This window comes from Sus scrofa, chromosome 16, assembly GCF_000003025.6.
Source record: "Sus scrofa isolate TJ Tabasco breed Duroc chromosome 16, Sscrofa11.1, whole genome shotgun sequence".
Taxonomy (NCBI): domain Eukaryota; kingdom Metazoa; phylum Chordata; class Mammalia; order Artiodactyla; family Suidae; genus Sus; species Sus scrofa.
This window is the reverse complement of record NC_010458.4, coordinates 20,464,601-20,486,274: the sequence shown is the minus strand read 5'-3', so window position 1 is coordinate 20,486,274 and position 21,674 is coordinate 20,464,601. Positions and strand designations below refer to the sequence as shown.

Below are 21,674 nucleotides of genomic sequence, written 5' to 3'. Positions count from 1 at the left end.
GCAATTGGATAAAAAAACTAGGATCCATTCCTCGTATCATATAGGAAAATTGACCCTAATGAATCATAGACTTAAATGTGAAAATTATCAAAAAAATTAGAAGAAACATAGAAGAAAACTCTGTGTGATTTGGGTTACACAAAGACCTCTAAGATAAAACTCCAAAAGTACACTCCATAAAAGAACAACTGATAAGTTGGGCTTCATTAAATTTTAAAACATCTGCTCTTCAAAAGACATTATTAAGAAAATGAAAAGACAAATTAGAGACTGGCAGGAAATATTTGCAAATCATATATCTTGTAAAAAATTTGTATCTAGAATATATTAAAGAGTTTTAAAAGTCAATGAGAACAAAAAACTAATTTAAAAATGGGCCAAAGATTGAACAGACACTTCTCCAGAGAAGATATACAGATGAAAAATAAGTACGTGAAAAGATGCTCAAGAAAAACACAAATTAAAACCACAGTGAGATTCTACTACGTACCTATTAGGATGGCTAAAATCAAAAGCAGTAACTATACCAAATATCAGTGAAGTGGAGGAACTGTAGTTCTCATACTCTGCTGGTGGGAATATTTTTCTCTGAATCTTCAAAATAAAGTTTTCTTTCTCCTGTTATTTAATATTTTCGTACTTATTTTCTGATTATATTTAACCTGAAATCAGAAAAAAATATCTTCAGACTTGATGTTTACCAATGTACATGTGTAGATTGTTTTTGACTCTTCCCTCTTGAATATTAGTTGACCTTTACCAACTTTTCCTCTGACATTGAACATATCTGGGTTCTGTGTAGCGATATCATTACCAATCTTACCAAGTCATTAGCTTGGTCTGTTAGTATATTGACTGGTTGAACAACTGTGGTCACATTTCTTGCTACCTCTTACTACCAGGGAATGACTTCTAGGGTTGTCTCAGCATCCTGGAAGGGGAACCAGTACTTGGGTAAGGATGGCTACACAAAGTGTTCCTTATTTCAACACAATCTTGGGTGCTTCCACAAGATTCTGCTACCGCCATACCAAGATTCCAGGATTAGGGTGTTACTCTCTCAAGACTCTGGTCCAGGCATGGACACAACAAAAGCTTCTCTAGTCCTATTCTCCCTCAGCACATTTAAGAATGAAGAATTTTCAAAAGAGAACACTTCGAAGGAAGGAAGGGAGGGAGAGGGAGAGAGAGAGGAAGGAAGGAACAAAGAGAAAGAGAAAGAAAGAGGAGGGGGGAGAAAGAAAGAAAGGGAAAGAAAGGAAAAGGAAAGGAAAAGGAAAAGGAACGGAAAGGAAAGGAAAGGAAAGAAAGAAAGAAAGAAAGAGTTCCCGACGTGGCGCAGTGGTTAACGAATCCAACTAGGAACCATGAGGTTTCGGTTTGATCCCTGCCCTTGCTCAGTGGGTTAAGGATTCGGCATTGCCGTGAGCTGTGGTGTAGGTTGCAGACGTGGCTTGGATCCCACGTTGCTGTGGCTGTGGTGTAGGTCGGCAGCTACAGCTCCAATTGGACCCCTAACCTGGGAACCTCCATATGCCACTGGAGCGGCCCAAGAAATGGCAAAAAGACAAAAAAAAAAAAAAAAAAAAAAAAAAGAAAGAAAGAAAGAAAAAAAGAAAAAAAAAAAAGGAGAGAGGGAGGGAGGAAAGGAAGAAAGGAAGGAGAGAGAGGGAAGGGAAGGAAAAACACACAGACACACATAATTCTCTCTCTCTCCTCATATTGTGCTTATAGGCCTAGGAGCAAATGTAACAAAACCAGCCAGTATTCACCTTCCTTAGCAGCTGAATTGCTTTTTTGAGCTCTCCTTTGGCAAAGTGGATGCTGCTCATGTTATAAAACGTTTCAGCCACTTTTTCACGATAGTCCCCATAGTGGATGACTTGAGACTTCAGTGAAGCCTTTAGCAATCTGTAAGCCTCCTAGGGAATAAAAAATACACATATTTTTTAATTAGCCTGGTAGTTCTGAAGGAGCATGCCAGCTGAATTCCATGAACTTTCTGTAGGAGGCCTTCTACTCCACAGTGGTATAACCCACCAGGATCAGTCAGCTGTGACGTGTCACCTAAGTAATATTTCCATAAAGAGTTAAATTCCAAGCTTATAATTAATAATAATAATTAATGCATATGTATAATATTATTTAATCGTTATGACTATCCTATGAGAGAAATTTACTCTTTTTATAGATGAAGGAATGGAAATTAATAAAAGCTAAGGTTTTTGCCTAAGATCACACAGGCTAGAGTTACCAGTATCAAGATTCAAACCAGACAGTGTGAATTCCATAGCCCTTGCTCTTTTTTTTAAACTGCTTTTTAAAAAAAATTTCAAACCTTTAGAAAAACTGAAAGAATAGTAGAATGAATAAACATAATATTTTTGCCTGTATTCACTAATGGCTATCATTTTGCTACATTTGCTTTATTGCATTCTCTCTTTAAAAATTTTATGTATAGGGAGTTCCCATTGTGGCTCAGCAGGTCACAAACCTGACCAGTATCCATGAGGATGAGGGTTCGATTCCTGACTTTGTTCAGTGGGTTAAGGATCCTGCACTGCTGTGGCTGTAGTGTAGGCTGGCAGCTACAGTTCCAATTCCACCCCAAGCGTGGGAATTTCCATATGCAGTAGGTACAGCCCTAAAAGGAAAAAAAAAAAAAAAGAGAGAGAGAGAGAAAGAGAAATTAACAGAACATTGTAAATCAACTATAATAAAAAATTATATGTATATGTATTAGATAACATTATATATATATGAATATATACACATTTTTTGTTGAAAATAAGTTGTACTTCAGATACTTCACCCCAAATACTTTAGCTTGTATCTTCTTAGAACAAGAACATTTCCCCACATAACTACAATAATAATACTATCACTCAAAAATTTTTACATTGATATATTAATATATGCTCCATATTCAAATTTTCCCATTTTCTAATAACATTCTTTATAACTTTAAATAATCTAATGTCCAATCAAGAATCACATATTACAGGAGTTCCTGTCATGGCTCAGTGGTTAACAAATCTGACTAGGAACCATGAGGTTGTGGGTTCAATCCCTGGCCTCACTCAGTGGGTTAAGGATCCAGCATTGCCATGACCTGTGGTGTAGGTCGCAGACACAGCTCGGATCCCATGTTGCTGTGGCTGTGGCGTAGGCCCGCAGCTACAGCTCTAATTAGACCCATAGCCTGGGAAGCTCCATATGCCATGGGTGTGGCCCTAGAAAATACAAAAAGACAAAAAAAAAAAAAAAGAATCACATTATTACATTTAGTTTTCGAATTCTTTAGTCTTCTTTCTTTCTTTTCCTTTGGCCTCACCTACAGTATATGGAAGTTCCCAGGCCAAGGATAGAACCCAAGCCACAGCAGTGATAACACTGAATCCTTAACTACTGGGCTACCAGGGAACTTCTCTTTAGTCTTCTTTATTTTTACTTTTTATTTTTTTGGCTGCACCTGTGGCATGTGGAAGTTCCTAGGTCAGGGATCAAATTCCTGCCAAAGCAGTGACCCAAGCCACTGCAGTGACAATGCCAGAAACTTAACCCACTGAACCACATGAGAACTCCCTCTTTAGTCTTCTTTAGTCTGGAGCAGTTCTCCTTCCCTTTCTTTCGGAATATTAGCACTTTTTTGTTTTCGGCCTCTGCTTGCAGTGGCCTGCTGTGGGATCTCAGTTTCCAGACCAGGTATTGAGTCTGGACCACAGTGGTGAAAGTGCTGAGTCCTAACCACTAGACCACCAGGGAACTCCCCTATATTGGATTTTTTTTTTAGGGCCACACTCGCAGCATGCGGAGGTTCCCAGGCTAGGGGTCAAATCGGGAGCTGTTGCTGCTGGCCTACGCCAGAGCCACAGCAACATGGGATCTGAGCTATGTCTGCGACCTACACCACAGCTCATGGCAATGCTGGATCCTTAACCCATTGAGCAAGGCCAGGGATTGAACCCGAGACCTCATGGGTCCTAGTTGGGTTCATTTCCGCTGCACCACAACAGGAACTCCTGGATTTTTTTTTTTTTTTTTTTTTTTTAAGTCCAAGCTGGTTGTCTTTCAGCTCAGCTCTCACTCTTAACTACTTACTCTCCAGCATATATGATTTAGAGAAAAGTTAAGTATATCTTGGAAGTTATTCATAGAACAACATTGCTTATACTCATTGGATTTCCCAATGTGATTTCTTTAGAGAGAGTGAAGAGGTATAGTTATTGCTGGCATCCTCAAGAATGGCACATCACCCTTCACCTGTATTAACTATGTTGACATTTATAAACAGAACATTTCTTTGGAACTGAGTTTGAACATGTAATCAAAATCCTTCATACGTAGCCTGTCAGAATAAACATAAAAAGGATGTCAATTGTTGCTTTCTAGGAAACACTGCCAATAATTTAGGAATTTCAAGGCTCTATATTATATTTGCATTTTTCAGAATAGGAAAACATGCATGTAAATAGATTATTTTCCTATTTTTTCAGTGTACAAGTTTTTCACCTCCTTGGTTAGGTTTATTGCTAAATATTTCATTCTTTCTGATGCTGTTATACACGGGAGTGTTTTCTTTTTCTTTTCTTTTTTTTGGCTTTTTAGGTCTGCACCCATGGCATATGGAAGTTCCTGGGCTGGGGGCAGGGGGGAGTCAAATCAGAACTGCAACTGTAGGCCTACACCAGAGCCACAGCAATGCCAGATCTGAACTTCATCCGCAACCTACACTGTAGCTTTCAGCAATGGCGGATCCTTAACCCACTGAACAAGGCCCACATCCTCATAGATACTAGTTAGGTTCTTAACCTGATGAGCCACAATGGGAAATTCAATGGGAGTGTTTTCTTAATTTCCTTTTCAGATTGTTCATTGTTAGTATATAGAAATGCAGCTGACGGGAGTTCCTGTTGTAGCGCAGTGGTTAACGAATCCAACTAGGAACCATGAGGTTATAGGTTTGGTCCCTGGCCTTGCTCAGTGGGTTAAGGATCCGGCGTTGCCATGAGCTGTGGTGTAGGTGGCAGATGTGGCTCAGACCCTGCACTGCTGTGGCTCTGGTGTAGGCCGGTGGCTACAGCTCAGATTAGGCCCCTAGCCTGGGAACCTCCATATGCCCGGGAGTGGCTCTGGAAAAGGCAAAAAGACAAAAAAAAAAAATAATAATAATAATAAAATAGGGAGTTCCCGTCGTGGCGCAGTGGTTAACGAATCCGACTAGGAACCATGAGGTTGCGGGTTCGGTCCCTGCCCTTGCTCAGTGGGTTAACGATCCGGCGTTGCCGTGAGCTGTGGTGTAGGTCGCAGACGCGGCTCGGATCCCGCGTTGCTGTGGCTCTGGCGTAGGCCAGTGGCTACAGCTCCGATTCGACCCCTAGCCTGGGAACCTCCATATGCCGCGGGAGCGGCCCAAGAAATAGCAACAATAACAACAACAACAAAAAAGACAAAAGACAAAAAAAAATAAAATAAAAAAAAATAAAATAAAATAAAATAGGAGTTCCCGTCGTGGCGCAGTGGTTAACGAATCCGACTAGGAACCATGAGGTTGTGGGTTCGGTCCCTGGCCTTGCTCAGTGGGTTAACGATCCGGCATTGCCGTGAGCTGTGATGTAGGTTGCAGACGTGGCTTGGATCCCGCGTTGCTGTGGCTGTGGTGTAGGTCGGCAGCTACAGCTCCAATTGGACCCCTAACCTGGGAACCTCCATATGCCACTGGAGCGGCCCAAGAAATGGCAAAAAGACAAAAAATAATAATAATAATAAAAAAAAATAAAATAAAATTCAGCAAAGTAATTCAGCAGTTACTAAGCACCTACTATGTACCAGTTACTGCTTTAGGCACTAGGGACACTGCTGTGAATAAAACAGGCAGAAACCCTTGCCCTCATGGAGCTTGTTTTCTAGGAGCAAAGGTGACCTGTCCACAGTCCTGCCTGTGGTTGAGATGCAGAGCCACCTGGCACTCAGGTGCCTTTGCATCTCTGCTTAGGAGCTTGGTTCACTTGGTTAGAAGCAGAGAGCTCTTAGGCATTGCTACTGGTGTCTTATCACAAAGTCATGATGTTCATTGTATCAGAGCATAACAAGGATAAGCCATGAGATGCTGGCCAAGAACTTTTACATCTTGGAAATTAAAATATTAGATCAATCTTTGGCTTTGCTATCTCAACTTAATCTTCTGAACCAACAGAAAATATCACAACCACTATAAAAAATGTTGCAGGGAGTTCCGTTGTGGCGCAGTGGTTAACGAATCCGACTAGGAACCATGAGGTTTCGGTTCGATCCCTGCCCTTGCTAGTGGGTTAACGATCCGGCGTTGCCGTGAGCTGTGGTGTAGGTTGCAGACGCGGCTCAGATCCAGCGTTGTTGTGGCTCTGGCGCAGGCTGGTGGCTGCAGCTCCAATTCGACCCCTATCCTGGGAACCTCCATATGCCACAGGAGTGGCCCAAGAAATAGCAAAAAGACCAAAAAAAAAAAAAAAAAAAGAAAAAAAAATGTTGCAAACCACTATAAGGTTTTTCTGCCTTTACAAGTGGCAATTAAAATAGGATGAAAGAAAATATCATCATTTATAAAAATGTTCAAATGTAGAAAAGTTTTTTCTTCATTCCTCGAAAAAAAAATTCTTACTTATTATGTGTCTAGAGCCCTACTCTTAAATGGCTTTCACATGACCAATGAGACCATGCTAGGTTCCTGTCTGTTTCTCACAAGCCTGAGGAAGAATAAAGTTGGTCAGATCAGAGTCATGTGGGATCTCATGATGAATAAAGGTCTTCATTGCCTTCATGCTGACTCAACACATAAAGTTCAGGTCCAAAGTTTTTGAGTAAGAGCTTAGACTCAAAAGACTTCCAAGTAAAAAAGCCAGCAATCAAAAGCATGTTCTATGACTTTTGTGTGAAAGCAAAAGTTTAGCTAATAAAGAGCTGAAGACCAGAAACTGAGAAGGAAACAAGGAATCAAGAGAAAAAAGAAACTATCAGTTATATCCAAAGGTGAAAGCCAATTTTGACTTGAAATATTAAATGTACAGGACCAGAGGTCATACATGACCTGGATTTGAAGAACGTCATGTTTCTAGATACAAAAAAAATAATAATTTTTTTTTTTTACTTTTGTCTTTTTAGGGCTATACCTGCAGCATATGGAGATTCCCAGACTAAGGGTCAAATCAGAAATATAGCTGCTGGCCTATACCACAGCCACAGCAAGGAGGGATCCGAACTGTATCTGCAACCTACACCACAGCTCACGACAATGCCGGATCCTTAACCCACTGAGCGAGGCAAAGGATTGAACCCGTGTCCTCAAGGATACTAGTCGGGTTTGTTTATCACTGAGCCATGGCAGGAACTCCAGCAAAATAATTTTTACAACTAATATTGAAAGCTGCACCAGTCCTATTTTTATTTCTGGCTTAACCTGAGCCTTCTCTGCACTCCAGTTTCAGAATTATAAGATGAAAAAGGCTGTTCCTATTCAATAAAAAATCTAGCAATTACATTTATGAGCTGATGATATTTACCAGTTTTTCCCCATTTTGGATAAGCCATTTGCAAAATTCTTCAATGGTGTTCAGTGTTTCATAATCCTCTGGGCCCAATGGTGTTTGATATGCAGTGATACTTTTTAAAAAATATATTTCAACAGCATCTGCAAAAAAAGAAAAACAATTATCTAAGGCAAGCTGCTAGCCTTTACAAGTATCTAATTTCAGCTTTGGCTCAATTAATCAGACATTTTCATGCTTAAAGCCTATGCCCGTCCTCTTTCAAGGACTCATAAAAACCTCAAAAAGTCTGAGATATAATTTGATGGCATCAGATGATGACCTGATTTTTATTCTCTTCATGAAATGCATGGATTTTCTGTAGGAAAAGAAAGCTTATGTCTGAAGAGTCTTATCCTAAGTCCCCAAATAACCACCACATTACACTCCCAAGTACAATGCAAGACCATGTTTTTAGCTAAATTAAAGTCTGATGGAGATTGCTGTTTACTGGGGTTTCTATTCAGTGTACACGTGTGTGGAGAGAGAGAGAGAGAGAGGATGAGTTTTGGTTTTAAAAGAACTTTAAATACACAGTTGTTATTGTTTAAAACTTTACTCTTAATGTTATCTTTTATTCCAAACATAATAGATGTTTATGTAATCAGTCTAGAAAATGCAGAGAAACAAGAAGAAAATAAAAATTATCTCCATACACATCACTTAGGAAAAGCAATGTTAACATCTTTTTTTACCACTGTATTATGGTACAATTTGTGTACCATACACTCTCAAATTGTAATTATACCATCTGATAAAGTTATAGTCAGTTTATAAAGTTTTGTAATCGTGATCAAAATCCAGTTTTAAAGCACGTCCATCACTCCCCAAAATAGCTCTTTAGGGCTGGCTGCAGTCAATTCTGGCTCTCAGCCCCAGTCTCAAGCAATCACTGACCTACTTTCCATCTCCATGCATTTGCATTTTCTAGAAATGTCACATAAATGGATCCATACAATATGTAGTCTTTTCAGGCTAGAATCTTTCACTTAGCATGCTGTTTTTTAGGTTCACCCATGTTATTGCATGAATTAGTACTTCACTCCTTTTTATTGATGAGTAGCATATATAATGTTTTGTTTACACATTCACAAGTTGATGAAAATTTGTGTTTGTGTATATAACCTATAATAATTATCTACATACTTATCAGTTCCAAGTCTCTTCATTCCTTTCTGTGAATTTGAGTTACCATCAGCTGTCATTTTCTTTCAGCCAAAGGGCTTCCTTTAGCATTTTAGGGCGAGACCGCTACCAACAAATCCTGTGTTTATTTATCAGGAAATGTTTTTATCTTACCTTAATTTTTGAAGGACAGTTTTCTTGAATGTACAATTCTTGGCTGAATTTTACTACAGTATTTTGAACATGTTATTCCACTGCCTTCTGGCCTCCATTTATCTAATGAAAAATCAACCATTAATCAAATTGTTCCCCTGTACAGAGTTGTTTTTCCACTGCTGCTTTTAAGATTTTCTCCGCCATTCAGCAATTTGACTATGTGTCTAGTTGTGGTTTTCTTTGTGCTTACCCTACTTGGCATTGAGACTTTTGGATCTGCGGATAACATTTTTACCAAATTTGGGAACTCTTGGAGTTCCCATCATGGCTCAGAAGCTAACAAATCCAACCAGGAACCATGAGGTTGCGGGTTCAATCCCTGGCCTTGTTCAGTGGGTTAAGGATCCGGTGTTGCTATGAGCTGTGGTGTAGGTTGAAGACACGGCTCGGATCCTGTGTTGCCATGGCTCTGGCGTAGGCCGGCAACTACAGCTCTGATTCGACCCCTAGCCTGGGAACCTCCATATGCCGAGGGTGCCGCCCTAGAAAAGGCAACAAGACAAAAAAACAAAACAAAACAAATTTGGGAACTCTGGGGCCATTATTTCTTTAGATGATTTTTTGGCTCATTCTTTCACCTCTCCTTATGGAGCTCCCATTACATGAGTGTTGAGACATCTGCTGTGTTCCCAGAGACATCTTATACTCTGTTCATTTCTTTTCAGTATCTCCTATCTCTGTTCTTTGGATTGGACCTTCTCTAGTGACTTACCTTTGAGCGATCTCTACCTTTTTCTGCCATCTCAGATCTGATGGTGAGACCATTAACACATTTTTCATTCAGTTACCATATCTTAAAACTCCAGAATTTCCATTTTAGCTGGTTTTTTAAAAGTAGTTTTATATTTCTCTATTGATTTCCTATTTACTAAGTAATTTTCATAGCAATTTCTTTTAATTCTTCAAACACCTTCCTTTAATTCTCTGAACATATTTATGACAGGTGCTTTGACATCTTTGCTAAATCCAACATCTGGCCCACTCAGAGTCCATTTTTATTGATGATCTTTTTTTGTTTGAGTCACAGATTCCTATATCTTTGTACTCTTGTTTCTTTTTTGTTGACAACTGTACATTTTAGATAATATATAGGAGCAATAACAGATTCTGATACATCTTTGTGGGGTTTTGTTTTTTTTTTTAAGTAAACTACAAAATCTGTCTTCCGCATGGAGTTTGGAGGCTAATGTCTTTGCTCTGGTGTTATTTGTATGTTTGGTTTTTCATTTTTGCTTTTGATTAATAACTTTTTAGAGCAGTTTTACAGTCACAGCAAAATTGAATGAAAGATAACAGAGATTTCCAATATAACCCTGCCACCAAAATACATACTTTTGATGGTTAATTTTATGTGTCAACTTTACTGGGCTAAGGGATACCAGATAAGCTGGTAGAGCATAATTTCTGGGAGTTCCTGCTGCGATGCAAGGGGATCAGTGGCTTCTTGGGAGCACTGGGATGCAGGTTCAATTCCCAGCCAGCACAGTGGGTTAAGGATCCAGCGTTGCCGCAGCTGCAGCTTAGGTCATGACTGCGGCTCAGATCTGACACCTCTGGCCTGAGAATGCTATATGCTACCAGGCAGCCAAAAAGGGAAAATAAAAGAGAAAAGTAGAATTTATGGTGTGTCTGTGGTGGTACTTCTGGAAGATATTAGCATTTAAATTTATACTGAGTAAAGAAGATTTACTCTTACCAAAAGAGGTAGGAATCATCCAATCCATTGGGGGCCTGAACAGAATCAGAAAAGGGCAAAGGAAGAGTGAATTTTCTCCTCTTGAGCTGAGAAATCCATCTACTCTTGCCCTTTGAGCCTTTGGACCCCAAGACTTATGCCAGTTCCCCCACCACCACCACATGCCCCAGTTCTCAGGCCTTTGGCCTAATACTGGGATTTACACTATCTGCTCCCCCTGGTTCTCAACCTTCAGACTCAGACTAAATTTTGCCACCAGTGCTCCTGGTTCTTTAGCTTGCAGTTGGCAGATTATGGTATTTTTCATCTTCCATAACCACAATTGAGCCAATTTAGCTCCTTTTACGTATCTCTATCTACATACACTGTTATATTTCTCTCAAGAACACTGACTAATACAGACTTTGGTACCAACATGGACTTTCACTGACCAAGGCCAACCTGGTTATGGCCACCACTGAATGCCCAATCTGCCAGCAGAGAGACCAACACTGAGCTCCCACTATGGCACCTTTCCCCAGATTATCAGCCATCTACCTGGTAACAGATTGGTTATTAAACTACTTCCATCATGGAAGGGGCAGATAGCTGCAATAATAGCCACTCTGGATGCAGACTTGCATTTCCTGCATGCAATGCTTCTGCCAAAACTACCATCTGTGAACTTACAGAACTGCCTTTTCCCCATCATGGTATTCTACACAATATTTCTTCGGATCAAGGAATTCACTTCACGGCACAGGAAGGGTGGCAATGCACCCCTGCTCAAGGAATTCACCACTTTAGGATGGATACCACCACCCTCAAGCCGCTGGCTTGATAGAATAGTGGAATGCCTTTTGAAGACTCAGTTACAGTGTCAGCTAGGTGGCAATAATTTGCAAGGCTGGGTCAAGCCTCTCCAGAAAGCTGTATATTCTCTGAATCAGATCCAGCATATGGTGTTATTTCTCTAATAGGGAGTTTTCACAGGTCTAGGAATCAAGGGTAGAAATGTGAGTAGCATCTCTCACTAGTACTCATGACCCACTAGCAAAAGTCTTTCTGTTCCCATAACTTTATGCTCTGCTGGCCTAGAGGTCTTAGTTCCAGAGGAGAAAATGCTTCCACCAGGAAAAACAGCAATGATTCCACTGAACTGGAAGTTAAGACCAACACCCGACCACTTTGGGTTCCTCATGCCTTTGAATCAATAGACAAGGAAAGGAGTTATTGTGCTCACTGGGGTGACTGATCCGGACCACTAAGGGGAAATCAAAGTACCTCTCCACAATGGAGACTGGAATACAGGAGATCCCTTAGGGCTTCTTATAGTATCGCTATGCCTTGTGATTAAGGTCAATGGGAAACTACAACATCCCAATCCCGGCCAGATTAGTAAAGACCCAGAACCTTCAGGAATGAAGGTTTGAGTCACCTCACCAGGTAAAGAACTATTACCAGCTGAGGTGCTTGCTAAAGACAAAAGGAATATACAATGAATGGTAGAAAAAGGTAGTTATAAATACCACATATGACCACATAACAGTTACAGAAATGAGGACTGTAATTGTAATGGGTATTTCCTCCTTATTTTGCTGTGGATACATTTGTGTGTGTATATATATATACACATATTAAGCAAATATCCTTGTTTTCTTCCCTCTTTTATTCTCTTACGTTATATAAGATGTATTATCTTTATACCAGTATTTAAGTATCATTGATTTTACATCATACTTTCAAGTTATGGGATACCAGAAGACAAGTAAACATCCTAAAAGAACTTTACCTCTTCTTCTGAGGAAGGGGTTAGGGTGTTTGCAATTGTATCTCAGATAGCTGTATCATGTCAGCTGGAATTATGACTCTGTCATTGTCTTTATTTGGGGGTTATGTTTACTATGCACACATATCAAGTTGAAAAAGAGCGGTTACTTTTGTGTCAACTTGACTGGGCTAAGGGATGCCCAAATAGCTAGGAAAACATTATTTCTGGGGTTCCTGTCGTGGTGCAGCGGAAACGAATCCGACTAGGAACCATGAGGTTGCGGGTTCGATCTCTGGCCTCGATCAGTGGGTTAAGGATCCAGCGTTGCCATGAGCTGTGGTGTAGGTCGCAGACACGGCTCAGATCTGGCATTGCTGTGGCTCTGGCGTAGGCCGGCAGCAACAGCTCCAATTAGACCCCTAGGCTGGGAACCTCCATACGCCATGGGTGCAGGCCTAAAAAGACAAAAGACCAAAAAAAAAAAAATTATTTCTGAGTGTGTCTGTGAGGGTGTCTTCAAGAGAGCTTAGCAGCCAGATCAGTCGACTCTGTAAAGGTCTACCCTCACCAATGTGGGAGGGTGTCATCCAGTCTTTTGAGGACCAAATAAAACAGGAACAACCACCAAGGCAGAGGAAGAGTGAATTCTCTGTCTTCTTGAGCTAGGAAATCCACCTTCTGCCCTTGGACATCACATAGTTGTTTTAAATTCCCAGTCTGATAATGCCAGCATACCTGCCATATCTGTGTATGGTTCTAATGCTTGCTCTGTCTCTTCAAATTGGGTTTTAGCCTTTCAGTATGCCTTGTAATTTTTTCTTGCTAGCTGGTCATGATGTATTAGATAAAAGGCTCTAAAAAGGCCTTTAGTAATGTAGTAGTAAGGGGTTGCGGGAAGGGAAACTCTTTAGAGTCCTCTCATGGGGTCCCAGTCTTTTGGTGAGCCCACGCCTCTGGACTGTGAACTTCACAGTCTCCCCATCCCGCAGGTACATAGGATGGAGGAGACTGGAGCTGGGCAATTCCATGTCCCCAGACTGGTTAGGCTCCAAAAGAAAAAAACAAACAAACAACAACAACAAAAAACCCAATAGTTAGGATCTGGTAAAAGTAGTTTCTCTTGAAGACAAACCTTGTTAAGCAGAACGCTCTGGTATATTTTCAAATGGTTACTCCTCCTCACTCCCTTCTGGAAGCAACGGGGGATTTTTCTGCAATATTCACTTTGAGAATGTGGTCAAACTCCTGGAGATAAAACACAAAAGTGTGGGGGCTCCCCTATGACTGAATACCCTTGGAATTTTTAACTCTCAGACTTGCCCACACTGAGCTTCCAGAAGTTTATCAGTTGCAGTTCCGGTTTTCCTACCCCAGTCCTCATCCCTATGAAGATATGTATCTGTTCTGGTAAATTGGGATCCTCTGCATTTGCCTGTCTAATTTCAGGGGCATCAGCTTGCTCTGTGATCTCCCTTCTCCGAAAGATCTAAGAAGAGTTGTTGATTTTTCAGTTTGTCCAAGCTCCTACATACTGGACGAGAAATTGAAAGTCTTTGCTCAGGTTTTAATGTGTATTTTTCTTTCTAGTCTGGAGTCCCAGGGGTGACCCTGTGTCTGCATAGCTTAGTGTTGACCCACTGACTTGGGAAGAGGTTGTGCTCAAGTAGCTCCAGACTCTGGCTTTGTGAGTTATCTGTGTGTTGACTGGGGGGTGCATTTAAAGCTCTACCACATTTCAAGTCTCCTTTGGTTCTTAATTTCCCCTGGACTTTCCAGAGTCCCCTGCATGTATATGTAGTTTTCAGTGGGTCAGGGACATTGGGGAGCTTATCTAGCCCTTCTATGGATCTCTCATTCCCAGGTTCTTCTGGTTAAAATTTCTGACTGGCCTGCAACTGACACCAACCAGTACAGCAACTTCAAGCTAACAAATATCAGGCTTTCCCCAATTCGTTTCCCACTAAGTTAACCACTTTTACCTGATATATCCATAGGTGTTTCCCCCTTGCACTAAAGTGAATCAGCAGTCTCTTCGGCCAGCAAAGCTGCTGGATCTCTTGGCGAGCCCCATGCTGATAAAATTGCTCTTCTCATGGACTGAGCTGGGGCCGTGGATGGATGAGAGCACCCCAGGCAAGAGGGACAGGAAGACACTCTTATCGCCTAAAGCTCAAACAGTTTTTGCAATGTGTTGTTTGCTTTTCTAGTTCCAGTGCCCTGAAATGGTGGTGGTGGTGGTTGTTTTTAATCATGTTATACAGTGTGTGTGTGTGTGTGTGTGTGTGTGTGTGTGTGTTCGCGCGTGTGTGCGCTGTGGGTGTTAAGAGAATACACAGACCTCTTCACAAAACCATAGCCAGAAGTCTCTGCTTCTGTTTACATTTCGATGCACATTCTGAGGCAGTTTTACTTATTTTGCAGTTCACTTTTCATGTTTACATATATCTAACCATAAAACAATAGTATTTTCTGTGCCCTAAAAATGCAAGTTATTTTTTTCCTTAATGCTGTTTTTAAAAATTAACCTTCTCTCAGAGTTTCCTGGTGCCCTAGTAGCTAAGATTCTGGCATTGTCACTGCTGTGGCTTGGGTTACTGCTGTGGTGCAGGTTCGATCCCTGGCCCAAGAACTTCTGCATGCTGGGAGTGCAACCAAAAAAAATTCACCTTCTCTTTTGTTTATAAAATCTAGCCCGTTTAAACACTACAGAATTCTATCTAGTTAATATACCAAATTTTCCTTCTATTTATTGATAAGAGTTGTTTCCTAATTTTTCATGATTACAAATAATGCCAGTGAACTTCCTTATACATGTTTCCTTTTCAATTTTACTAGATATTGTCAAATTGGCCCCAGAATTTCATATTGATTTACACTATCACTCCCACCAGCTATGAATGAGCAATCTGTTTACCCACCATCTGACAAATACTAGATATTTTCCAATTTTTAAAATTTTCACATAGGATGAATGAAAACTTGATCTCATTGTAGGTCTAAAATACACATAGTTTTAAGATGTGTGACATCCTGCCAAACTGCCCTTCAGGGAGTTTGTAATCAAACTGCTCTCATCAATCCTAAATGTTCTCTTTTTAAAAAATATTGAAAATTTGATAGGAGAATATTGGTATCTCTGTTGTTGTATATTATTTCTTGACTATTGTAGAGTAAATTTTAGCTCTTACATTTAGGATACTGATTTTTTTCTGTCTTTTTTTAGGGCCACACATGCAGCACATGGCAGTTCCCAAACTAGGGGTCGAATTGGAGCTACAGCTGCTGACCTACACCACAGCCACAGCAATGCAGGATCCCAGCCACAACTGCAACCTACACCACAGCTCACAGCAATGCTGGATCCTTAACCCACTGAGCAGAACCAGGGACAGAACCTATGTCCTCATGGATACTAGTTGGTTTGTTACTGCTAAGCCACAATGGGAACTCCTAGGACACCAAATCATTTTGAGTTAATGTTTATATACAATATAAGAGTGTTTTAGGGGTTTTCAAGCATATGGATACCAATTATTCTGATACTATTTGTTGAGAAGACTATCATTTACACACTGAATTGCTTTTGTACCCGTGTCAAAAATTAATTGGCCATTAATTAGATCTATTTCTGAACTCCCCTTGTGATCCAATGATTCTGATCTTTGTCTGTCCCTTCACCAGTAATACTCACTCGATAACTGTTGCCTTATAGGAAATCTTAAAATCAAGAAGTATGATTCTTCCAAGTTTTTAAAAATTGTCTTGGCTTCTTAGTTTCTTTGCTTTTCCACATAAATTTCAGAGTCAGCTTGTCTCTATTTATAAAATTCCTGCTGGGATTCTGACTGTAATTGAGTTAAACCCATAGAGGAATTTGGGAAGAACTGACATATTTACTATACTGAATCCCCCAATCCACGAGCACAGTCTATCTCCACCTATTTAGGTCATCTCTGACATCTTTGATCAGGATTTTGTAGGTTTCAGCACACAGACCCTGTGCATCTCTTGTTAGAGTTATACCTAAGTATTTCCTTTGGGAGAAGAGGGCTATTATAAGTGATATTAAAAAAAACAAAAACAAAAAAACAAAACCTTCGTTTCCAGTTGTACAGTGCTAATATAGAACCATTGACTGGCTTTTGTGTGTTGATCTTGATAAGCTTAAACTCACTTACTAGTTCTAGGAGTTTTATAGATTCCTTGGAATGGTATGTTCCTTGGCCAGTTGTATTATGTACCAAGAGATACATATAGCTTTCTTCTAAGCTATGTGTCTTTTTCTTGCCCATTGCACTAAGGCTTCTGGTACTATGCTGACTAAGAGGAGTAAGTGACAGCTTTCCCTTGTTGTTGATCTTCAGAGGAAAGTATTCAGTCTTTTGTCATTAAACATGATGTTAGCTGTAGGATGTTGTACATGCCTCTTATCAGACTGAGAAAGTTCTCCTTCCATCATAAAAGGATGGTGAATTTTATCACATGCTTCTTCTGCATCAACTGATAAGATTATGGTGCTTTTTTGTCTTTGGGTTGTTAATAGGGTAAAACACACAAATTCAGGTTTGAACCAGCCTGACATTCTCAAGGGAAAAAAACCTCACTTGATCATGGCGTGTTATTCTTTTTTTATATATTGCTATGTATTTTGTTGAAGACTTTTTATATCCATGTGCCGGAAAGGTATTGACTTATAGTTTTTTGTTTTGGTTTTATTTTTTCTTCTAACACCCTTGCCTGATTTTGGTATCAGGGTGATGCTAGCCTCAAAAGATGGGTTGTGAAGTAATCTCTCCTCTTCAATTTTCTGGAAAAGATTATGTAGGATGGGTGTTATTCCTTCTTTAAATGTTAAGCAGAATTACCCAGTGAAATCATCTGGGCTTAGAGATTTCTTTCTCAGAAAGTTAATTATAATTTTTTTTAAATAATTAGGGCCTATTCAGGTTATCTTCTCACATTGGTTGAGTTTGTTTTTTATTTTATTTCTAGCATTTCATGACATGAATAAATTTTAGATTTTTATAATTAAACCTATCAGTCTCTTCTGGTATATCCTTGTGTGCTCAGAGTTCTTCTTTCTTCCAATTTTTAATTTTAGTACATTTTATTCCAATACTGTATTTTATTCTGGTTAATTTATATTTTTTATTTTTAATGTCAAAAACATTAATCCATCTGGAATTTAGTGGGTGCTATGAGGTAAAGATCCAGAGTTTCTTTCTTCCTTTCTTTTTTTTTTTTTTGGCCTTTTAGGACTGCACTCACAGCATATGGGGGCTCCCAGGCTAGGGGTTGAATCAGAGCTGTAGCCACTGGCCTACACCACAGCCATAGCAACTCCAGATCCTTAACCCACTGAGTGAGGTCAGGGATTGAACCTGTATCCTCATGGATGCTAGTCAGATTTGTTTCTGCTGAGCCACAACAGGAACTCTTTTTTTTTTTTTTTTTTAATTTTATGGCCATATTTGCAACACATGGAAGTTCCCAGGCCAGGGATTAAAACTGAGCCACAGCTGCAACCTAGGCCGCAGTTGCAGCAACACCAGATCCTTTAACCCCCTGTGCTGAGCCAGGGATTAAACCTGAGCTGCCACAGCTGCCCAAGCTGCTGAAGTCAGGTTCTTAAACTACTATGCCATAGCATGAACTCCCAGATTTTCTTAAAAGCTAAAAATGAGTATGCAAGAAAATAATAAAGTGACCTTGAAATCTCCCAACTCTATAATCATAAACTTTTTCTCACTAAAAACAACTTTTACACATTCACAAATAGATTAAATTCCTTAATAACCATGAAGACTGTTTTTAAAAACTCATATAGATGGAGTACAAATGCAGTGAGTGTACACAAGGAACTTTTTTTAAAGGAGCGATATAATTAGAAAACACAGGATAAGAATCTTCAGTGAACATTCATGCTAAAGAAAATAATATTCAAAATATCCAAATAACTTCTAAAAACTAAACAAAAAGTTTATTTACTAACATGGGAAAATACAAAAGTGCCTATATAATCCCTACTCTTTGGGCAGGTGAGTTTTGCTCAGATGCTAAAGGAATAAAGACAATAAACATCAGATGATATTACTGGTTTTGATGTTCCAACTAATTTGGGGAGCTATTACTGTGTCTAAATTCTTGGGTAAATGATTTTGTGCAAAATGGTGTCCAGCCTTATCTTTTCATCACAGGCAGAAAGAGCCAGTTGAAATCTATCCACATTGTTAAATAGACCCTTCGCCAATGTGCTTCCCTCCTGCGACCAGGAGGGAAATCGTGGCATCTGCAAGGCCACCTCTTCTACCTACCCCTGTGTTGGGCTTCTCCAGACATGGCGTAAGCCTTGGCTAGTAAGGTGCTTGCCCGCGCAGCTTGGGGGCTGACTTCAGTAAACAAAGAAACGCAGATAGAATGGGCCTGGAACAGAGAAAATCACGACAAGGTAAGTACCCAAATGACAATGTTTGTGGATTGTATAGTAGCTCCCACAGAATTGCTGGTTGATTGAGAGCTGATATATATCTAAACATGGAGATGGATGAGAGACAACTCTGAGTCTCAACTTTACTACTTCCCAAGCTATGAGTCTTGAGCAAGTCATTTCACCTTCACATGTAGAAGGAATACATAGCTTCCATTGATTAGGGTTTGGCAAAGATTGAGATGGCACATGCAAAGCACTAGACATAGCGCCCATCACATGGTAAGTGCTCAGTAAATGTTAGCTATTATTTTTTTTCTTCTTAGGGCTACACCTGCAGCATATGGAATTTCCCAGACTAGGGGTTAAATCAGAGCAGCTGCCATTCTATACCACAGCTGCAGCAATACAGGATCCGAGCCTCATCTGTGACCTACACCGCAGCTCACAGCAACGCCAGATTCTTAACACACTGAGAAAGGCCAGGGATTGAACCCTCACACTCACAGATACTAGTTGGGTTCTTAACCCACTGAGCTACAGTGGGACCTCCAAATGTTAGCTATTATTATTTTTGTTGGGTTTCATAGCAAAAATAAAATCCTAACTTTAGTTCAGCCTCTCAAAGTTTCAGTATCAAAAAGAGTCTAGTAAGGAAGTTCCCTGGTGGCCTAGCGGTTAAGGAATCTGGAGTTGTCACTGCTGTGGCTCGAGTCACTGCTGTGGTGCAAGTTCCGTCCCTGGCTCTGGAGACCTCCGCATGCTGTGGGTGCAGTCAAAAACAAAAACAGAAAGTCTGGTAAAGCGTGTATCCTAGAACCATACTGCCTGGGTTCCCATCCTAGCTCAGCCATTTACTGTGATGTAAGGGAAGCCACTATTTTCTTTGCATGTAAAACAGGGGTGACGAAAATAGTATTTGTTACAAAGAGTTGTTGTAAAGATTAAATGTATATATGTAAAGTGTTTAGAACATCACTTGGCATTTAGCAAGCACTAAAGAGGTATAGATTTTATTACTATTATTATTGCTCTTTGGGAAGAGAAAGGAGAAAGCATCCAGCCCATACCCACCACCAAGAAAAGAGCCACCTGTACTTCCTATTTCACAGGCCAAACACCATGAGGTGTTTCAAGGAGCTCCCAAGATTATCAGATGCTTTGGAGCTAAGACACAGTGCAGAGTTGTTATGAGTCAAGCTCTGGGGGTCAAATTTTCTGAGTTCAAGTTCCATGAAGTTCCCCTCGTGGCTCAGCAGAAATGAATCTGACTAGCACCCATGAGGTCGCAGGTTCAATCCTTGGCCTCATTCAATGGGTTAAGGATCCGGCATTACCTTGAGCTGTGGTGCAGGTCACAGATGCGGTTCAGATCTGGCATTGCTGTGACTGTGGTGTAGGCCAGCAGCTGTAGCTCAGATTGGATCCCTAGCCTGGGAACTTCCCGTATGCCGTGGGTGTGGCCCTAAAAGGACAGGGAAAAAAAAAATCCTGCCCCCCCACCTGTTTGCTATACCACTTGAGCTATAATTCGTTCTGCTTCAGTTTCTTCATCCTTAAAATAATATTTAAAAAAATAATGGTGCCTACTTCATAGGATTTTTGCATGGATTAAATGAATTAATATATCCTCAAGGGCACATAATGAAAGCATTCTATAAATCTGAACCATTATTTCTGTTGTTGGGAAACACTATTTATTGTTTTATCCATGCTGGTATGACCGCTGCTTTAAGAGAATCCTGGACACAAAAACCAGACTGGCTTTCCCTGCAGGCAGTGGACTCTGCCTTCAGGGCAGCCTTTCCTAACATCGCTCTACTGGGAACTTCCAGATTCTTCTTCAGTATCAGACTGTCTACATACACAGATACTGTTGGATGGCACTGTGCCTTTTCGGTGACAGAGGAAATCCAGTATTCTGATCTGGTTTTCGCCGTGGGAGACACCTGAATCTTAAGAACGGTTCTCATGTGAGGACGGAAAAGGTGAATTTAATCAGCAGTTTCTAACAGTTTCAAGGAAGTACAGGATACACAAAGCGCTCTACACTGTTTTCATTAGATAGACTCAGCATTCCTTTATATGTTTTATTTTGTTTTCCCCTTGGAATTTGTCAAATTAGCTCCAAGTAAAACACCCTTTTGTTAGTTTAACCTTAGAACTGGAGATACAACCAGCTAGACTAGTTTAAAGGACAAATGACAGCATTTTACATCAAAATATCATAGATTTTCATTGAAAAAGCCCTTTGTGTTTGCTGGGACTTCAGTTCACTTGCCCCCAGGACTCTGTTCCCTGAGGGAGACCCCCTGGCTACCTCTTCTGGCACAGAGGTGAGAGGGAGGGATGGGGAGGGAAAAGCTGCCTTAAATCAGGCCCTGCAGCAGAGGGGCCCACAGAGGAGGTGTTCTCTGTCCAGGTCATTTAGGTTGAGGAAGGTCTCTTGTGCAATCTGGAGGAAAATCCATCCCATCCCCTGTTCTGAGAAGCCCAAGCCTGGGAACCGGGCCAGGCTCCATCCAACCAACCACCTACCCGCTGCAAGTACTGGATGGCCTGGTCATGGTTCCGCCTCAGCTGCTCGATCTGGGCAATTTCCTCATAAAGACTGACCAGATCTGACGTCCTATCCCCCTTAGCAGCAATAACGTTGCCAATTGCCTTTTCAAAGTATGTCAGAGCTAGGTTTAACCAGCCGTTGGCCAAGGAGGCTCTATAAGAAAAGGGAAACAGATGGAAAGTCACAGAGAGGCCACTTGCTTTGTAGACACAAAAGGAACTGATTCTAAGAACTAAACAATTTGGCCCTCATAGGCCAATCATCTGAGTGGTTGATTCAAAGCCCAGCCCTGCTGTAAACAAAGTCCTATGAGCCTGTATTTTACCCCCCAGATT

The 21,674-nt window shown here is 40.5% G+C and overlaps 1 protein-coding gene and 1 long non-coding RNA gene across 3 annotated transcripts in view; both read right to left on the bottom strand.

Annotated features, from left to right (window-relative positions):
- The window catches only part of TTC23L (tetratricopeptide repeat domain 23 like), a 50,317-nt gene that overhangs the window by 5,295 nt on the left and 23,348 nt on the right, over positions 1 to 21,674 (bottom strand). Inside the window, 4 exon segments of the mRNA XM_021076626.1 lie at positions 1,773 to 1,922; positions 7,539 to 7,666; positions 18,664 to 18,772; positions 21,315 to 21,492. Coding sequence (XP_020932285.1) covers positions 1,773 to 1,922; positions 7,539 to 7,666; positions 18,664 to 18,772; positions 21,315 to 21,492 — 565 coding nt within the window.
- On the bottom strand, positions 8,892 to 15,641 carry LOC110257218. 2 transcript variants are annotated; one of them, XR_002339526.1, is made up of 3 exons: positions 14,329 to 15,641; positions 13,482 to 13,594; positions 8,892 to 8,963 (listed from the first exon to the last, which is right to left on the bottom strand). It is a non-coding gene; the product is annotated as an uncharacterized LOC110257218 (long non-coding RNA). The 2 variants fall into 2 exon arrangements; XR_002339525.1 differs by lacking the exon at positions 8,892 to 8,963 and adding an exon at positions 9,342 to 10,634.